The sequence below is a fragment of the Aotus nancymaae genome, unplaced genomic scaffold (genome assembly GCF_030222135.1).
Source record: "Aotus nancymaae isolate 86718 unplaced genomic scaffold, 86718_ANA_hifiasm-v0.15.2.pri h1tg000007l, whole genome shotgun sequence".
Lineage (NCBI taxonomy): Eukaryota > Metazoa > Chordata > Mammalia > Primates > Aotidae > Aotus > Aotus nancymaae.
Genome location: NW_026988418.1, coordinates 7,066,088 through 7,083,218, shown reverse-complemented (window position 1 = coordinate 7,083,218; position 17,131 = coordinate 7,066,088). Strand labels below are relative to the sequence as shown.

General features: G+C 55.1%; 1 protein-coding gene across 16 annotated transcripts in view; it reads right to left on the bottom strand.

Annotated features, from left to right (window-relative positions):
* Nucleotides 1-17,131, bottom strand: part of PTPRF (protein tyrosine phosphatase receptor type F) — a 96,514-nt gene that overhangs the window by 33,312 nt on the left and 46,071 nt on the right. For 9 of the 16 annotated variants that reach the window (XM_064372267.1, XM_021673344.2, XM_064372269.1 and 6 more), the window contains exons 7-9: nucleotides 13,659-13,676; nucleotides 10,699-10,809; nucleotides 937-1,206 (exon numbers count right to left, since the gene is read on the bottom strand). In XM_064372267.1, coding sequence (XP_064228337.1) covers nucleotides 937-1,206; nucleotides 10,699-10,809; nucleotides 13,659-13,676 — 399 coding nt within the window. The remainder of the gene's footprint in view (nucleotides 1-936; nucleotides 1,207-10,698; nucleotides 10,810-13,658; nucleotides 13,677-17,131) is intronic. The other 7 variants (XM_021673350.2, XM_021673351.2, XM_021673358.2 and 4 more) reach the window with 1 other exon arrangement.

Sequence of the window (17,131 nt, the reverse complement as noted above, 5' to 3'; positions counted from 1 at the left end):
TGATCCTGAATTACAGTTTTTAAAGATCACTCAAGTTGCAAAATAGATAATGGATCAGAGGCTGTTGAGAATTGAAGCAGGGAGACCAGGTAGGAATCTTTTTTTTGTTTTCGACAGGGTCTTGCCTCTGTCATTCAAGCTGGAGTGCAGTGGTGCAATCATGGCTTACTGCATCACCGCAGCCTCAACCTCATGGGCTCAAGTGATCCTCCTGTCTCAGCCTCCCAAGTAACTGAGACCACAGGTGTGTGCCACCATGCCTAGCTAATTTTTTTTTTTTTTTTTGGTAGAGATGAGTCTCACTGTTACTTGGGCTGGTCTCAAATTCCTGAGCTTGGTCTCCCGAAGTGCTAGGATTACAGGAGTAAGCCACTCGCCCGGCCAGAATCTGTGACATATATGCAACATATGTGTAATGTATGTTTGCCTGTTCCCCTCGGGCAGAGAGAACCCACTTCCCCCTACTATTTTACCACATCGTCCTTGTTGGGAGGCTATTAAACCTGAAGGTCTGGTACTATGTAGTGGTTAGGAGGGTAAGCTACGGATCCAGACCACACTGGGTTTAATTCCCTGCTCTATCATTTATTTTTGTGCGGCCCTGGGCAAGTGATATACCCTCTCTGTGCCTCAGTTCTCTCATTTGAAAAATGGAAATAACAAGAGCACCTATCTCCCAGGGTAACACATTAAAAAACAAAATAAACTGTGCTTGCTAGCATGATGTCTGCCCGAGGAACTCAATATGCCTTAATTATTATCATTAAGGCGGCTAATAACGGAAACCCGTCCCTCCCTCTAAGGGCTGGAGGACCCCAGGGCAGGGACACCCAGGAAAGGGTAAGAATCCCTCAGCTATGCCACCTCAGGTTCACCTGCCACCAGGACCTCCCGGATGACAGGGAGGGCACTGGTCACATCACCTGCCACACTCACCTTTCACTGTGACCTGGGCTGTGGCCTCAATCATGCCCAGCGAGGAGATGGCCACACAGGTGTAGTTGGCAGAGCGGACGACATTGCTGAGTTCCAGGACATTGCGGCCAACTGGCATCTCATCCTCCTTGGTGAGTTCTTCGGCCCCCATCATCCACTTCACGTAGGGCATGGGCGCACCCACCGCTACGCATGTCAGGTTCACGCTGCCGCCTGGCATCACCTCTTGGCTGCTGGGAGGGATGGAGAAACGAGGAGCCACGCGGCGCACTGCAGGAGGAGGGAGAGAGGCACTCACAGGCCGGGCAGGACATGCGGCTGCATGGAAGGGCAGGGGCCCGTCATCCATGAAGCCCCTCTGGTCAGAGCTAAACCCACACTGAGAGACAGGAGGGGTGGCACCGCCGGACCCCAGCTCACCATCCACTCCTACCCCACCCGCTCCAGCCTAGAAGTGGCTCCCACACTGAGGGACTGTCTAGAACACAATGAGAGATCTTGCAACCAAGCTCCCATTTTATAGCCTAGGAAACTGAGGCCCAGGAATGTCTTGTCTGCCCAGGGTCACACAGGGACCCAGTACAAGCCAGGCCTGGTCAGGACCACAACCCAGGTTGTCCTCCAGGGCTCATCTCTGCCTCCTCCTTCCAGGCTGGGGCACCAGGGAGAGAAAGCAGGCCCTAGGGTGGAGGGTCCTCAGAGCATGGATGGGCGGGGCAGAAGGTCAGTCCAGAGGGACACAGCCATCTGCTGTGGAGTCGCTGCCTCCCCCTCCAGGCCATGGCCCAATGGGAAGAAACAAGGGAAGCGGAAGGGCTACCTGCCTGGGTCTCAGCCATGCTCAGGGCACAACCTGGGAACCCAAGCAAAGGGGCTGCCTTTAGGAGGGCTGGGCAGGGGCAGGGGTCAGGGCAGGCCAGGGACGTGGTCCGCGGGCAGAATGGGCATGACGATGGCAGTAACATGATGAGGGCGCCGAACAGACGGCTTCCTGCGCCAACAAACAAGGGTCTCAAGGGGAGGAGGGGTGGCTGTGCCTGGCCACAGTCTCCAGCCTTGGACTCCCCTGGCTAGAAGCTGTTCTGAGCTTCTCAGTCCAGGGTACAGCCTAAAACCACCCCCCTGAAGTTGTAAGCGAGGCACAAACGCAGGCGCATGCAGAGGGAAGGGAGGTGACAAGACCCAGCCGTAGGCAGGCATGCCTGGCATGCAGATGGGCCATGCAGCTGGTGAGCAGAGGCCAGGGTGTGTCCTACACGGGCACTCTCACACGCAGGGTCGGAGGAGGCAGGCAGTAGGCTAGTCAGTACCTGAGAGCGCTGCTGAGAGCACTGGTCTCTGAGGACCCTTGTTAGGGAGCCCAGACATGCAAAGACCCCACAGCACCACATTGGGAGCACCTCCACTATAAGCACCAGACTATGCGGCTCGCACAGCCCCACATCACAGAACCAGAGCTAGAAGCAACTGCACAGACCACCCGGTCCAACGTCTGACCTCACTGTACAGGGGTCAAAACTGAGGCCCAGAGATGAGACATTCAGCAAGTCACCAGGTCCTGTCGGCAGGGTGGCCTAAACACTTTTCAAATCCATATGTTTCTCTCCAGACACACAGGCAACTGCCACCACCGAAGTCCAAGCCACCATCATCCTTCCCTGGGTTGCTGCAATGGGTTCTGCCTTGGTTCTCCTGCCTTGTCCCCGCCTCAATTCCTGCTCATGGGCCCTCCACAAACAGCTGGTGCAAATCTGATACCACTCCCTGTTTAACAAGCTCCTGCATGGCTCCCAGTGACTCCTCGGCCCAGCCTACGAGACCCTACCTAACTTAGCACTTGCTTTGACTCCTTCCACAGCCTGCATTACTTCGGCGCACCAGACAGAACCGAAACACTGCCCACCCCCGAGCAGGCCAGGCCTGACCGATGCTTGTGGGCTGGATCTGTGCCCCAGGTTCACCTAGGGCATGAGAGTGTCTTGTAGACATTCAGGGTTCTGCCTTCTCCGCAAATCAATCAGCATCCCCATTTTCTTTAGGGAACCACTTCTACCCCCATTCTTGGTACATGGGGTGTGTGACTGACACCTGACTGTGGAGAAACAGCCTTTGGACTTCTGCAGAAACTATTAGAAAAGAGACCTTCTCTCTATTGAGGTAGCTAAGCTTACAGCAGCTGGGGATTGCTTCTTCCAACACACAGGAAAAGCTGCTTGAGAACAAAGACATCGATAGAGGAGAGGAGAGCTTAGAGACAAAGACAGACAAATGTCTGGTCAACCTATTTAAGTCCCCGGATCTCACCCTGCCCAACACCAAGTCTACTACATTTTTCAGGTTTGTAACACAAGAGTTCCTTGTTTTGCTTATGCTGGCGTAAGTGGATTTCTGTCATGTGTTCTAGTGCCAGGAGTCTCTACCAATGATGACAGCATGGCACAGTCACAGTTCTTCTGGCAGAACAGGTGGATCCCGGGGCATGGCTGGCAAGTGTCTCATGGTAACAGAGGACTCTCTGAGCATGCTCCCTAAATGGTCCAAGGTGAGAGCAGGAGGCTCAGCCAGGACCACCACCCAGCCTGGCAGTGTGTGCCCTCCCTTTTTTCTGGAGATGGGCCTCAGGGACGGGCACAGGCAGGTAGGTCTGTCTGCAGATCAGGTCCAGGCCTGCCATGGAAGGGGGCTAGGGGCAGCACAGAGAATCAGCCTTAATGAACCAAATCTCTCCTGTCCTCCCGGCCAGTGGGTGCCCCGTCTCCTCCTCTTCATGGGAAGGGAAGCTATGCTTAAGCACCTACTAGGTACAGAACGTTTCCATGCTGTATATGCTATCACCTCCCAATTATAGTCAAGGCAACTGATTTAAAACCAAGCCACACATAGTAGGAATTGGTCTGTGTGATGAAAAACTTTTGAGCCCTGGCTGACAGGCCTGAAAAAAAAAAAAGACCCAGAAGCTCTTTATTGGGGGGCAGAAGCATCAGAATTAGCAGAGGCTGGCAGGAGAGGAAGCTACTCCAGCAGGCATAAGGATGGCGCTTAGACAGCCTGTGCCAGGGGAGAGGTCATGACTGTAGGCTTTACCCTAGTCAGTGGTGGAATCCTGGGGCCTAATCAGGTCGTTGGATACCAGGACAAAGAGCCCCAGCAGAAGGAAGTAGGTCTTTGGTCAATAAACTCTGGGCACCAACCTAGAAACCTGACTAGACTTTACCCCTAAAGAGTCCCTGGAGGGCAGGGTCTTCAGGCCAAAAGGCAGACCTCATGGATCAGCCCTGGAGATGAGGCCAATGCCCTGAGCCACGCCTTCTAAAGCCTCCAACTCCTGATGCTATCAGGAAATTGAGGCGCTTCAGGAACACAAAATAGTTGTGTTTATTTTTTTCCCTCTTAGATGCGGGTGGCAGGGAGAACTCCAGGGCCTAGGGGTGAGTGTGAGAGGTCAACAGTGGCCTTTAGGGTCATCTGCAATGCCAGGCAAGGGCCTCAGTGCCAGAGGCTCCTGGGTGCACCACCTTCACTCTCACAAGGACCCTGGGCTTCAGCTATGCAGACACTTCCCTGCAGCTGAGACATTTTCCATGTGAGGGAGGTCAGGGCATGCCTACAGAGGAAGAGTGGGGGAAACAGAGGCAAGGGACAACCTCCTGGGATCCCAAGTGCCAATGGGGCCTTGCATCCTAGACCTGCCCAGACAGCCACCCCCATGCCAACAGGCAGGAGTGCCTGGCGTCTCACTGCAGCAGCCCCAACCATCCTCCGCCCACTGCTGCAGGCACAGGCCTCCGAAAAGGAGCAGGCCTCACCCTGGACAGTCTATTGACAGAAGCAACAGCAGGGAAGGAAAAACTAGAGCTGGGAAAAATGCACTTAGGGTCTAATCTTAGGCTCCAACAATGCCGGTCTATTACCGTTCCCCGTGCTTCCTTAGTGCTGACATTTTATAGACAATTTCCAAAACAGGGCCCTGCCATTTCTGGATTATATTTCAGCTGTAACTTTTAAGTCTAATTATTTGCGCTGACAACCCCCTATAATAGGGCGGTGCGGCGCCCAGAGGCATCAGCATTCAGTGGAGTGACAGCCTAATCGCAGGGGGAGGCAGCCCCGCAATCTGCATTCACTCGGGGAAATTTCTCTGATGAAAATAACACAACATTAAGGAGGGGATGAGGGGCAGGATCCACTGTATCAAGATAAAATAACTCTTTAATAAATAACCTTGTGGCTGCCGCAGAGCAGTAATTAAATGCCGGCATACCCGGCACACAGTTTTAAGTAAAGCTGGAAAAATGTAAGATGCAATTATCAGCACCAAACAAATTACCAGCCCGGCAAATCCCCCCAGAATACTTAGAAACTCCTTTCTGCCTTCCCACTAAATATTTGTGCATGTGCTCATTTTTGGTGGGACCACAGGGTGGGTCGGGGTGGGGGAAGGGTGGGGACGAGGGACCAGGAGGGTGGAGGAAGGGGCATGGAAGGAGCTGCTGTGGGCTGGGGGCTGTCTCTGCTGATGACTGTTTTCGGAAGACCCTGGCAGATCTGCTGGGTCAGCAAAATGGTATAACGAATGCCCCAGAGCTCAGGAGTGCATAGGATGGATGCTCAGGGCTGATATCTGAGCCGAGGCTGCAGCCCTCCTCTCAACTGGCTCCCTCACCCTCACAGAGGAAACTCGAGCCACAGAGGATGTGGCAGAGGGAACCAGGATGGCCTGGGTCTGCTTCCTGGCGCTCAGCCTGTCCTACATTTCTGCCCTGAACCCCCAAAGCCCAGTGGACAGGTGAGTCTCCGCTGACCACACAGACCATGTGATAGATGAATGACCATCAGCCCCTGCTGCCAACCCCAGCATCAGGGGTGGGGGTCTGGTTCCAAGGGTGGGGCTGAAGACCAAGTCCCAAACAGGTCTGCTCTGGAAGGGGCTCAAGGACAGTCTCCAGGAAACCCTTCCCAACCAGTGGCTGAGTCAAGGGCCACCTCTAGGTTCCTACATAAACCTTGCTAAGTTGCAGTTGACCATTTAGTCACTCCAGGTAGAAGCAACTTGAGTCTGAATGCAAAGTACCAGGCTAAGGAATGTCAGTTAGCTGGCTGGTGGGCTAAATAAATTCCACCCTCAGACAGACACGGGAGCTAGCTGGAAGCTTGGGCAGAGGGGCCTGGGGCAGGTAGGAGGATCTTAATTTGGATCTGGCTGGAGAAGGAAAAGACAACCTTATGGGAGACTTCCTCAGTGTGCCAAGATGACGCTACTCACCCTGTGCCATGGACACCAAGCTCCCTGAGGCAGACCAGGGCTGGCTGCCCCACTGAGCCCTGACGGAGGACCTGAGGGCCTCAAGGACAGGGTAGACACTGCAGGACTTTTGCCCTGTGCCACAGGATATTGGGAGGACAGCCTACTCTAGCCTCTTCCCTTCATGTTCCAGTGGTTTCGGCTGAGCCTGGGTCTCTAGGAGAGGAGGGCGGTGAAAGGTCCCACAGGTGCACAGAAACCACTACAGCTCTTACACCTCTCTCTGATCACAGCTCCCCACAACCATCCCTGAGCACCACCTGGATCAGACAGCTGGTCTGGCCTGGCCTGGGTGCAAAGGTGGGGTGCAGTGTCATGCCATGCAGCATGCCCGACCCACCACCCTTGCTGGGGAGCCAGGCTAAGGGGACATGCACATACATAGTGCACCAGGGACTCAAGCAGCAGGAACATGCAGGTCAGGGGGCTGCCCACCCACCCCTGGTCCTGCCTGCCCGCCGGCCCAAATAAGACACTGGCAGGCAGGCACGGCTGCAGCGAGCCTGAGGGAGCTGACTGAGCCCGCTGGGCCCTACTGACGGGTGCGTCCCATCAACGGGCGAACTGTAGATGGATAAGAAGTGAAAAGGACCAACCTTCTCGCTGATCTGAGAGATGAGAGTTTGGGTTGATGGCAGAGTGCGATGAAGATGAGGAGGGAATAAAAAAAAGACAAGGAGAAACACAGAGAGAGTAAAAACAGGCCAACCTTCATCTGCCCACACAGCATGGAGGCGAGACAAGACTCTTGTGCCCCCTCGCACACACACATGCACACGGGAGCACACGAACCACATCGCTCACAAAAGACTCAGGACTCATGAAGGACATGGTGGACAGGGCTGAGGCCCGCCAGCAGGTGCCAGGAGGGCTGAGAGTGGGGCCGGGGTGGGTGGAAATGGGGCACAGGCAGGCCCCAATGCCTCACACACACCCCACAGCTCAGAGAGACCCTGTGGACTGGGCTCTGGGGTTGAGGCCCACCCAGCCCACAAACCTGCCAAGGTACATGAGCCACTAGAGCCCGGCCACCTTGGGGAAGGCCCCACCAATACACACACCACCAGCGTGAGGAGCACGTCTGGGCACCTGTGGGGAGAAAGGCACTGTCCCTGTTTTAGACAGTGGTGACCCTGCAGCCAGGTCCCTGGAGAGAAGGGGGAAGGCTGGTAGCCCTGGCACAGGTAGGCCAGGCTCTGAGGAGGGCAGGGCTCCACCCTGGCCCCAGCAGCTGTACACCCAGAGAGCTGTGGATGGAAGGAGAGAATGAGTCACTCAGGGAGAGAGTTAGGTGGTGACGGAGAAAGGCGCTGGCCCACCCAGCATGCCTGGGCCTGCCAGACTGTGGGTGGAGCTGCAGGCAACTGTGAACAAAGTCAGATGTAACTGGATGACACATCCCCCCACAGCGCTATCCGGATGGCCACAGAGGCTACTGACTAGCAAGTGCTTCCTGCGTGCCTGGCACTATGTCAGGTTTCATGTGTACTGTCCCATCAAATGTAGCAGTCTCATGGCCTCAGAGAGACACTGGGAGCCCTGAGAGTTTGGGGGACAGAAGGGAGATGTGAGGTAGACACTGAAGCTAAATCTGATGAAGAGATGAAACCTTGGAGCCAGTGGACACAGGAGAAGAGAGTCAAATGGGTGAAGACAATGACAGCAGGAGGCTATCAGTATTTCCCCCAGGTGACATGTGGCAATGCTGGTTTTGACTGAGGGGTGCTACTGGCATCTAGAGAGCTAGAGATGCTGCTAAACACCCTACAAGGCACAGGATGGCTCCTTACAACTAAGAATCATCCAGCCCAAAATGCCAACAGTGCTGCGGCTGAGAAGCCCAGGGCTAGGGCCCAGGCCAACCTGGCTGAGGCTCAGGAGCCTGCTGTGGGAGGAAACCTTGAAGCTGCCCTGCTGGGAGATGGACGGGGTGCAGGCCAGCACTGAGGGCTCCTCCATGGCCATCCACTCGCAAGCAGGGCTCAGGATGCAGAGCTGGCGGTCAGCCCAGTACAGGCTGTCCCCAGGCGCTGGGGCTGAAGGGCCCCTAGTACTGCTGAGGGCAGAAGGCAGGGGCTTTGCCAGGCATGAGATGAGGAGGGGTGGGGGCACCAGAGGCAAGGGACCCAGGGAGCAGGGCCTTTCAGGTGTACAGAAATCCTGTCCTTATGACAGTAGGGCCTATCCTGGAACTACGGGGCAGGTTGTTCTTGGCAAAGCAGGGTAGGTGTAGATTCTGATAGGGTCTAGGTATGAGGCAGGTCCTGGGGACAGCTTAGAACTGGTCCTGAGACATCAGGGCCCACAGGAATGTTGTATGTGTCTGTGATAGAGACAAGAGAAGTCAGAGGTTTGGCTGTTCGAGTCCCTGGCAAGTGAGCCTGGAACTAAAGGAACTCCTGTGTTTCCTACCAAAAGGCATGTGAGGATGGAGCCAGGAGAGTAGATTCAGGAAGAGCTGGTAGAGGTAGGGGATAGGCCATGGCAGGAGCCAGTCAGGGCCCTGCCTGAGTCTACCATGTATAAACAGGGAGCCCCACAGACAGGGATGCTCCAAGGGGCTGCACATAAGAGCTTCCTGGACAGTGCCCGAGCTGCCGGCCACAGCAGTGAGCTCAGCTCATCTCCAAAGGGACCCACTGCTCTGCCTCCAGGGATAGGGCCTGTCTAACAGTGACTTCAGAGAATGCTGCCTAGCCAAGAGAACAATTCAGGGGTCCATCTACCTCTGGGCCTTCTCCTGCCTCATGTTGCCTCCTGCAGCTCTGCCCTGGGAAATGTGCCCATAGGTCACGCCCTTGCAGCTGGCTTGGGCTGACAGTGGCCCTGGCTGGGCTCCTCCTTTTCCTGGCGCAGCCGCATGCAGATAAAGGCTTCCTTGCTGAGGCCTCGAACTGCCACACTCTCGACCTTACAGTCTTGGGAGCAGAGCTCTAGAGAGCACAGCATTTGGGATAGTCAGCGTGGGAGGAGGCAGGTCTTTGAGAAGGGTCATTTCAACTGCTCCTCTGTTGGAGTGGACTCAACAGCCCTCATGCCTGCCAGACACTCCGCCTGGGGCAAGGTGGGGCAAAGGCTGTGGTGTTTACAACTCCACTCCTCTGGGCCATTTGGGAAGATTTCGGGCTCCTGTTCTGGAAGACAGCTGAGCTGACCTGGGGCCTGAGCCTTGATGAACAAGACACCTGACAGTAAGTGAGGGAACCTCCCACCCATGCCCCTGAACCCCATGAAGCATCGTTAATAGTCTCTGAGGGACAATTTGCCCACCATGAATAGCTCCTCTGCAGCTCAACTGGTCACCAAATGGACTGGCAGTCTGTGGCCTCTCTAGAACCACCCTCTCCCCTGACAGATAGCAACCCCTTGTTTTGGTTGACAGGCTAATTCTCTCTGCTCTGAGTAAGCAAGTCTGATCACATGGCCCCAAAGAGTGGGACAGGGCACCATTATCACCCATCGAATGTACTGGGTGGCAAGTCAAACAACAGCCCTCAGAAAGCTGTGCTAAGCAAGTGGCGTGATGGAATCATCACTGCAAGGAGCCTCGTCCACTTTCCTTTACACATCCCCTGGGTGGAGACAGTTTAACTTTTAATGACATCCACCTGTGCAGGAGGGCTAAGTGAGGAACAGTGTGAGGGTAGAAGGGCTCCCAGGGCCCCTCCTGGGCATGTGTATGCCAGACCCAGTGTGTTCTCAGGAAAGGGCAAGGTGGCCAACTTTAGTCACCCTTGGGCTGTGAGCATAGCAGAGACTGGAAAAACCCAAACGGTCCCAGGCCCCTCTCTGCTGGGTACTTGGACTTCCAGAAAGCACACTGTCCACTCGCTCCTAGCAAGGAATACCTAGAACACAGCAGGTGCTCACCCGAGGCAATATAACCATGGGGGCTCACAGGTGAACACAAGGGGTCCTCCAGGAAGGCCCCAGGCAGACCTGGCCAGAGGATAGGCTCACCTGGCCCGGTCCATTCCTGAGGCCTGACTGCCCCAAAGCCCAGAGCCAGGGTGGTTCTGGAGCCCACCGTGCTGTGGCAGGCAGGAGGACATACTGAAGGAAAGCCAGGCCAGGCGTGCATGCATTTACACACAGGTAAGTGTGCCTGTGTGTGCACACACACGCATATACAACAAGTCTGCTTAGAAGGCTCCAAATTCCCATGAGGCTCTGGGCCCACGCGGCGGGACCTACAAGAGATACAAATGCTCCCAAGAGTGGCTGCTTCCCCATGGGCCTGCAGGGAAGGAAGGCAAAGTAGTGGCAGGCACCAGGAGCTTGCCTAGTGGGAGCTGCTGCTGCTGCTGGTGCTGCTATCGCCGCTGCAGAAAGCAGGAAGGAGGAGAAACTGGGCCCACGGCAGTCCCTTGCGTGTCTGCACCAAGGGCTCTGGGCAGCAATCTCGGCAGGTGCAGCACAGCTCTGTGGTGACAGGGACCAGGTACTGCCTGAGTCCTTACCTCGCACATACAGGTTTGCAGGGGCCGAGTAACGTGTGCCTGCCGAGTTGGTCGCCACACACTCGTACTTGCCTTGGTCAGATTCCTCACTGCTCTCTATCTGCAAGGCACCTGCGGGGACATGAAGCAAGAGCTCAGGCATGGCCCATGTTGAGTGTGGCCTGGAACACGGGGAGGGATCTCGACAGCACCTATGACTGATGTTGACCAGATGTCAAAGCTCTTCCAAGGCACACCCTGGCACCCGTGCTGCTTCCAGAAAGCTCTTGCTGATGAGCCTAGTGGCCTCCTGGCTAGAACCAAGGGTTGTGCTTTGGAGTACAATCCCATGTCCCCCACACAGTCCAGCAAGACCTGTCTTTGCTCTGCCAGGGACCGTACCCCAACCCCCTGCTCCACTGAGTTTCTACCACACTCCTGCCAGTCAGTACTGGAGCCTGTTTCCCAATCAACATCCCTGTTAGTGTTCCAGGCCCTACAGCCCCACTAGGCCCGTCAGAGCCAGGTGTGGGAGCAGCCTGCAGAACGGCGGGCCTAGGATTCACAAGCACGTCATGCCCTCATCAGGCTGGAGCTTGAGAATGTGCCGCCCACCAGAAAGGAATGGGCTTGCCCTGGGGGTCTGGTGCCCAGCAGCCTCTGCTCCCAGCACCATCTTCCCCTCCCACTCCACCCCCTCCCCGCCAGCCCCACCCATTCCGGCTCCTCTCCTCAGCCTGGTCCTGCTAAAGTGCTTCGACCCACCACGGCTCCTGCATAATTCAGGAGGCTAATGGAGGCTGGAGCTCCGACTCGGGCCAGTGCCCTGAGGGGCTGCTCTGGCCGCAGACGGACAGACAGGAGCCAGGATTGTGGTGGGTAGCAAAAGGACCCTCACAGAGGGTGGAGGAATCTTGGGCTTAAGGCCACTTCTGACAGGTCCAGGTGGGGGAGGCCAAGGCAGAGTGGCAGGGTTGGGGCAGACCCACTCGACTTGGCCATCCCCTGGCCCCATCAATAAACACTTGAAAAACTGCTGATGAAAGCACACTGGGCAAGCTGTCTGTGACAGAAACACCCCCGAGCACAGGCAGCACACCCCTCCCTGGAACAATCCAACAGACAATTACACCCACACAGGACAGTCCAACAGTTAAGAACCTCCACAGGACACAATCTGACAAAACCACCTCCTGCACAGAACAGCCAGCCTGACCTGACAGCCCCCACCTTCCCAGGGCCCAGGCTGATGGACAATCACACCCACATAGGACATGGACAGAACCTGCCGGACCCCCCCGCCTGGACTGGACAGGAGCCAGCGGAAGAGTTCCAAGTCATGCTCTCATGGTTGGGGACCACCCAGGGCCTGACCTATAGTCCCTTCACTGCCTGACGTCCCTCTTCTACCATCTAACCCAGGGCAGCAGGAGGGGCTAGGAGCTAGAGGTGAAGGAAGAGGGGAGGCTACCAACGCAGGACCAGCCTGCCTCTGTGGTGCTGGCCTCAGCCCTCCCCCGAGGTGCCAGGGAACATCAGGGCCCAGTGCACATGCCAAATACCCAGCTCCTCCAAGAGCAGCCCTGATGGGTACCCAACAGGTCATGCTTATGGGATGGATGGACACTGTTACAGAAAATGTTCATTCAAGCAGGTGGGGTTCAGGCCCCTGACTGGGAGAGGCTGCCCTAAGGTCAGCTCAGTGAGGCAGAGGGGTGTGGGTGGGGTGGGGGAGATCTGGTGGCTACTGCCATAAACTTGGAGCAGAAAGTGGTGCCTGGGTGAAATTTTTGACCCAGAAAACAGGAGGTTCCTCTGCAACAAGAGCCTAAGAGTGGTCAGGAGACCTAACAAAGACCAGGTGCCTATTTGCATACAGAACCCCCCAAATCTGGAACCAACACCAGGACCAGCAGCCGGGACAGGGAAGAGTCAGCACAGGCTGAGTGGATGGGCAGGGGGACTGGAGGGCTGCCAGGTGAAGCGAGAGCCAGCCTCAGGGCGATGGGCAAGATACCACCCAGGGAGGGAGCTGCTCTTCCCTCAGACCATCCTGGTCCTGAGCACTAAAGGTCTAGATGTGCCCACAGAATAATACTGAAAGAACTGGGGAGAAAATGATGTGAATAGACAAGTCACCATTTTGCAGGTGTCTGCTCTGTGCCAGACACTATACATCCTCCTTCGCTCTAATTCTCATGACCCTGTGCAGCAGGTGGCCGTGCCCCAACTTAAAGAGGAAACACACTTCTGAGAGATGAACTGAGTTTCTGAAGATGATAAAGGTGGTAAGTCAGACTTGAACCCGGATCTTCCTGAGTCCAAAATCTGTGCTTTAACTTGTAGGTTGCAGGGCCCTGCTGTGTGGAGGCAGCCCAGCGGGAAGTCTGAGCGGAGAGGTCAGGTGACGGAGTTACACATGAGCCTGTTTACCTCCCTGTTGTCATCCCAGCACCTATACAGAAGTCTTAAGTGAATGTTCCCCCTAATCCTTGCCGGGCTGAAGGGATGGTCCTCATTCTACTACAGTACAGAGCCAGAATACTAAAGGGAAAGTCGTAGTAATTGAGGTCCCCTCAAAAGAGGAGACTCAAGAGAAAAGGCAGGCTTGGTCTTGCCTAACCTCATGGGAAGCTTTTCTATCTACAGAAGCCTGGGGGCAGGCTAAGCTTCAAGGTGGGAGCTGATGGGGTCCCTTCTGTGGGGATGGCCTGGAAGGCCTGGGCAGCAGGGCTTGCCATCCAGGGCGGGGCTCGGCGAGTATCTCCACAATTCAGACTTGGCAATGGATGAGTCCACAGGAGGGAATGACTGAGAGTGGATGTGTGTGGTGGCTGGTGGTGTTGGGGGGCTGGAGCTGGAGATGAGGAGGCTGAAGAGGTTGGGATGGGGATGGGGAGGTGACAGACTGAACGGGATGGAGTGGAGGTGACGGCAGTGGCAAGGCGTGGTGTGGCGAGAGGCACGGACAGCATTCTTACCTCTGATTGGTGAACCACCTGGCGAGGTAATTTGAATGCAAATAAGATCAGAGAGAAGCATTAGTACAAAAGGAAGGAAAGCCACACAAAGCCAAATCAGGTAAAATAAAACATAAGAAAGGGCCTTAAATACATGGAGAAATTGAGGCCTGAGTTAGGCCAACGCGGATGATGTGTGAGCAAGCGCCAGGCAGAGCCAGGCTGAGTGTGGGTGAAGCTGTGTCTCAGGTCACTGGCTCTGCTCTGAGGATGAGGAGGGGGCTCAGTGGTGCTGGGGCTGATGGGAATCAGGGAGGTGAGTCAGGACTCCTTCAGACCCCACTGGCTGGGGGCCAATAGAGGGGGAAGGTAAAGAAAAGCGGTAGCAACCCCACCCCACAGGGCCACCCAAATCCCACTAGTGGGTAAGATTCCAAAACAAAGCACTTACCAAAACAGAGCCTGGTGTTAAGGCAGACAGGACAGAGGCTGAAGGGAGGGCTTGCTATGGGCTACTAGTACACTGGGCCTCCCACAACACGCAGCCAGCCCAGCAGAACAGGCAGTAGGGCGGCAAACTCACAGCTCAGGGGTGGACTCCGTAGAACGCTCACTTAATCCTGCTAAAAACTGGGGAACTACTGAGCTTCTCCACTTTGGCCTGGCTGGCAAGAGGCAGAGACCAGTGCCCACCCTTTGCCTGTTCAGCACCTTATAATCCTGAGGGTTGGCAACCCAGAAGGTCAGATGCTCACCCTCCACATCCAGGCCTATTACGGGGTCTGGGCAGGTTTCACCCCCAACAGGTACCTTAACCGAGGCTCAAGCCCCGCTGTGCAACCAATGCCTCCCCCAGAGGAGTAAGCAGCCCATAGGCGGGCCCAGGTCCAGCTCTATCTACCCTGCCCCACTGCCCTCTTCCTGCCCACGTCCAGGGATTGGGAAGTGTGCAGAAAAACCACCACCAATCCCTGTCTCATGGGACTTGACAACAGCACCTGGAGGAATTCTTCATCTTTAAGTTCAAATGAGAAAACAGAGGCTGAGAGATATTCAGGGAACTGCCCAAAGTCCAAGGTCATACCAGCCTGTACGTGAAGTGGAAGGACCTGACCAGGTCCATCTAACTCATAGCCTGCCCACAAGATGAGGCTGCCAGTCCTGCAGATGCAGAGGCAGGGGACAGGGCATAGGCTGGGACCTGGGAATGAGGGTTATGTGAGAAGAATCTGCACAGTGATTCTCCAAGTGTGGTCCCAGGACCTCCTGAGACCTTTCCAGGAGGTCCACAAGGTCAAAACTATTTTTATAATATTCAGAAATTATTTGCTTTATGCACTCTCTTTCTCTCATGAACATAGAGTTTTTCAGAGGCTATGTGACATGTGCTATCACAATTGGCCAAATGCAGAAGTAGCTAGGAAAATCCAGCTGCCTTCTATAAAGCCCCAAATTGAAGAGATTTGTAATAAGGGTAAAACAATGTCCTTGGTAAATTTTTTTGTTTCAGAAAATATAATTATTTTTCATTAAAAAATGTTATTTGTGCTAATATATAATGGGTTTTAAAATTATTTTAAAATGGATTAATAAATATTTTAAAATAATTTCAGTCTTAATATCTAATATGGTAAATATCAATAAAAATAACCCACACAAACAAAAGCTCTTTGAGGTTCTCTGATATTTACAAGTAGAGGCCCTGAGACCAAAAAGTTGACAATGCTGATCTCCCATTATCCAGGCCAGGGCTCGGTGGTGGGTAGGGGCAGTGGACGTGGTCCAGGACTAGCACCCCTTGCTCCTGACCTCAGCTCTTCCAGAACCTAACCTGTTCTGAAAAAACCTAACAGTAATTTCCCCACCAAACAGATAATCTGCCTTTTAGATTTCACAAGATGGGTGTGGGGGACTGATGGGGCCCAGGAGTCAGCATCCCTAGGGGTGTGCTCATGCCCAAGAGGTGCCAGGGTGCTCTGGGCCAAAGGGAAACTATGAGCATGCACTGGCAGTGCGCCCTCCTGGCAGGCCCAGCAGATGGTGGAGCAAGGTAGGGTAGGGACAGGCTCTTCCAGCCAGAGCTGGGGCCAGCCAGCAGGGTGATGGGCTGCAAGCCCTCTGCATCCTACCCACGGGCCTCCTCCGGCAGTCGGATGCTGCATCTCTTCTTAAGACCCGCAGGTTTCGCCTCAGGGTGCTGGGGGTGGGGAGGAGGCTGCTCTTTGGATGAGCACATGGACTCAGTGAGTTAGGCTGTCCTCTACAACGGATGGTGGCTCACACGCTCAGGCCACAGCAGGAGTACGGGAATCTCCTCAGGCCCTGTCCTGCCTGGCCATAGCCTGAGGCCAACAACTCCTCTCAGGACCCAGCAGGAGCTCTGAGCCCCCTGCTCATGACTCCATTTCTACTCTCCAAGCTTGTTCCTGTTCCTCCTGGGCCTACCCTGATCTGAAGTTCAAATTCTCCAGGAGGCGGTTTTGGCAGCAGGTCACATCACTACAGAGAAGAAAAGGCCTGCTGAGCAGAGCTCACATCTGGGCAGTGCATGCTGCCAGCTACCTCCTGTCCAGCTCCTGCTTTGGGGTGGGGGGAGCATGCCTGGTTAGATATGCTGTGGCTCAGGTCACAGATGGTGGAAGACTTCTGGGTACTGGTCAGCAGGGGCCTGGGGTCTGGAGAAACTTGGAATGTGCAGCTTTGAAGCCCAGCAGGGTCAGTTGCTCCTCAGGCCCCCAGGTTTGCTATGTGTGATACTAGGTCCTGCGGTGATCTCCCAGGGGAGCTCCTAGGCCGAGTCTCGCTGTGTGACCCCAAGTGACTCCCTTAACTCAGCTGTGAAGGAGGCATGGTAATCACAGCCTGTCCTACTTCACAGGGTTGCAAGAGAATCAGCTGCAACAAAAAGGGGGAAAGCTCTGTTGTAAACTGTCGGTGATGCGTAAACCCGTGAAGGTCCCTGGAAACAGCTGAGTGCTCAGGGGCTTGAGTCCACTCCATGAAGGGCCATGTGCATGGAATAGCCTCAGCACCCTTCTAAATGATAATGGGATAAAGACAGCAGCAACTGAGGCCACGGGTCCCAGGCCAGGTCAGGCAGGGAGGGGAGACAGCCCAGTTGTTACTGCAGAGGTGGGATTGTTGATTAGGTGCCATCTGGCTCCATCCCAGGAGCCTGACCCTGGGCCCACGACCCTTAGGTCACAATTTCCAGGTGGCAGGAAAAGTCAAATAAGGAAGTCTTCCTTGGACCTGGAAAGCAGGAGCACTAGAGCAGATACTACTCTACAGGGACAAGGGCCAAAGGTCAAGTTCATAAATTCACTCAAGAGCTCAGAAGATCTGTCCTACAGCTGACCTCACCAAGTGGAGTCAGACCCAGGCCCTCCCTGCAAGGCCCAGCTGAACAAAACCGGACCCAGATGGTGACAATGTAAAGCAAGGTGAGGCCTGAGGAAGCAGCCAGAGGCTGGGCAGGGTGGAGGCTTTCAAGT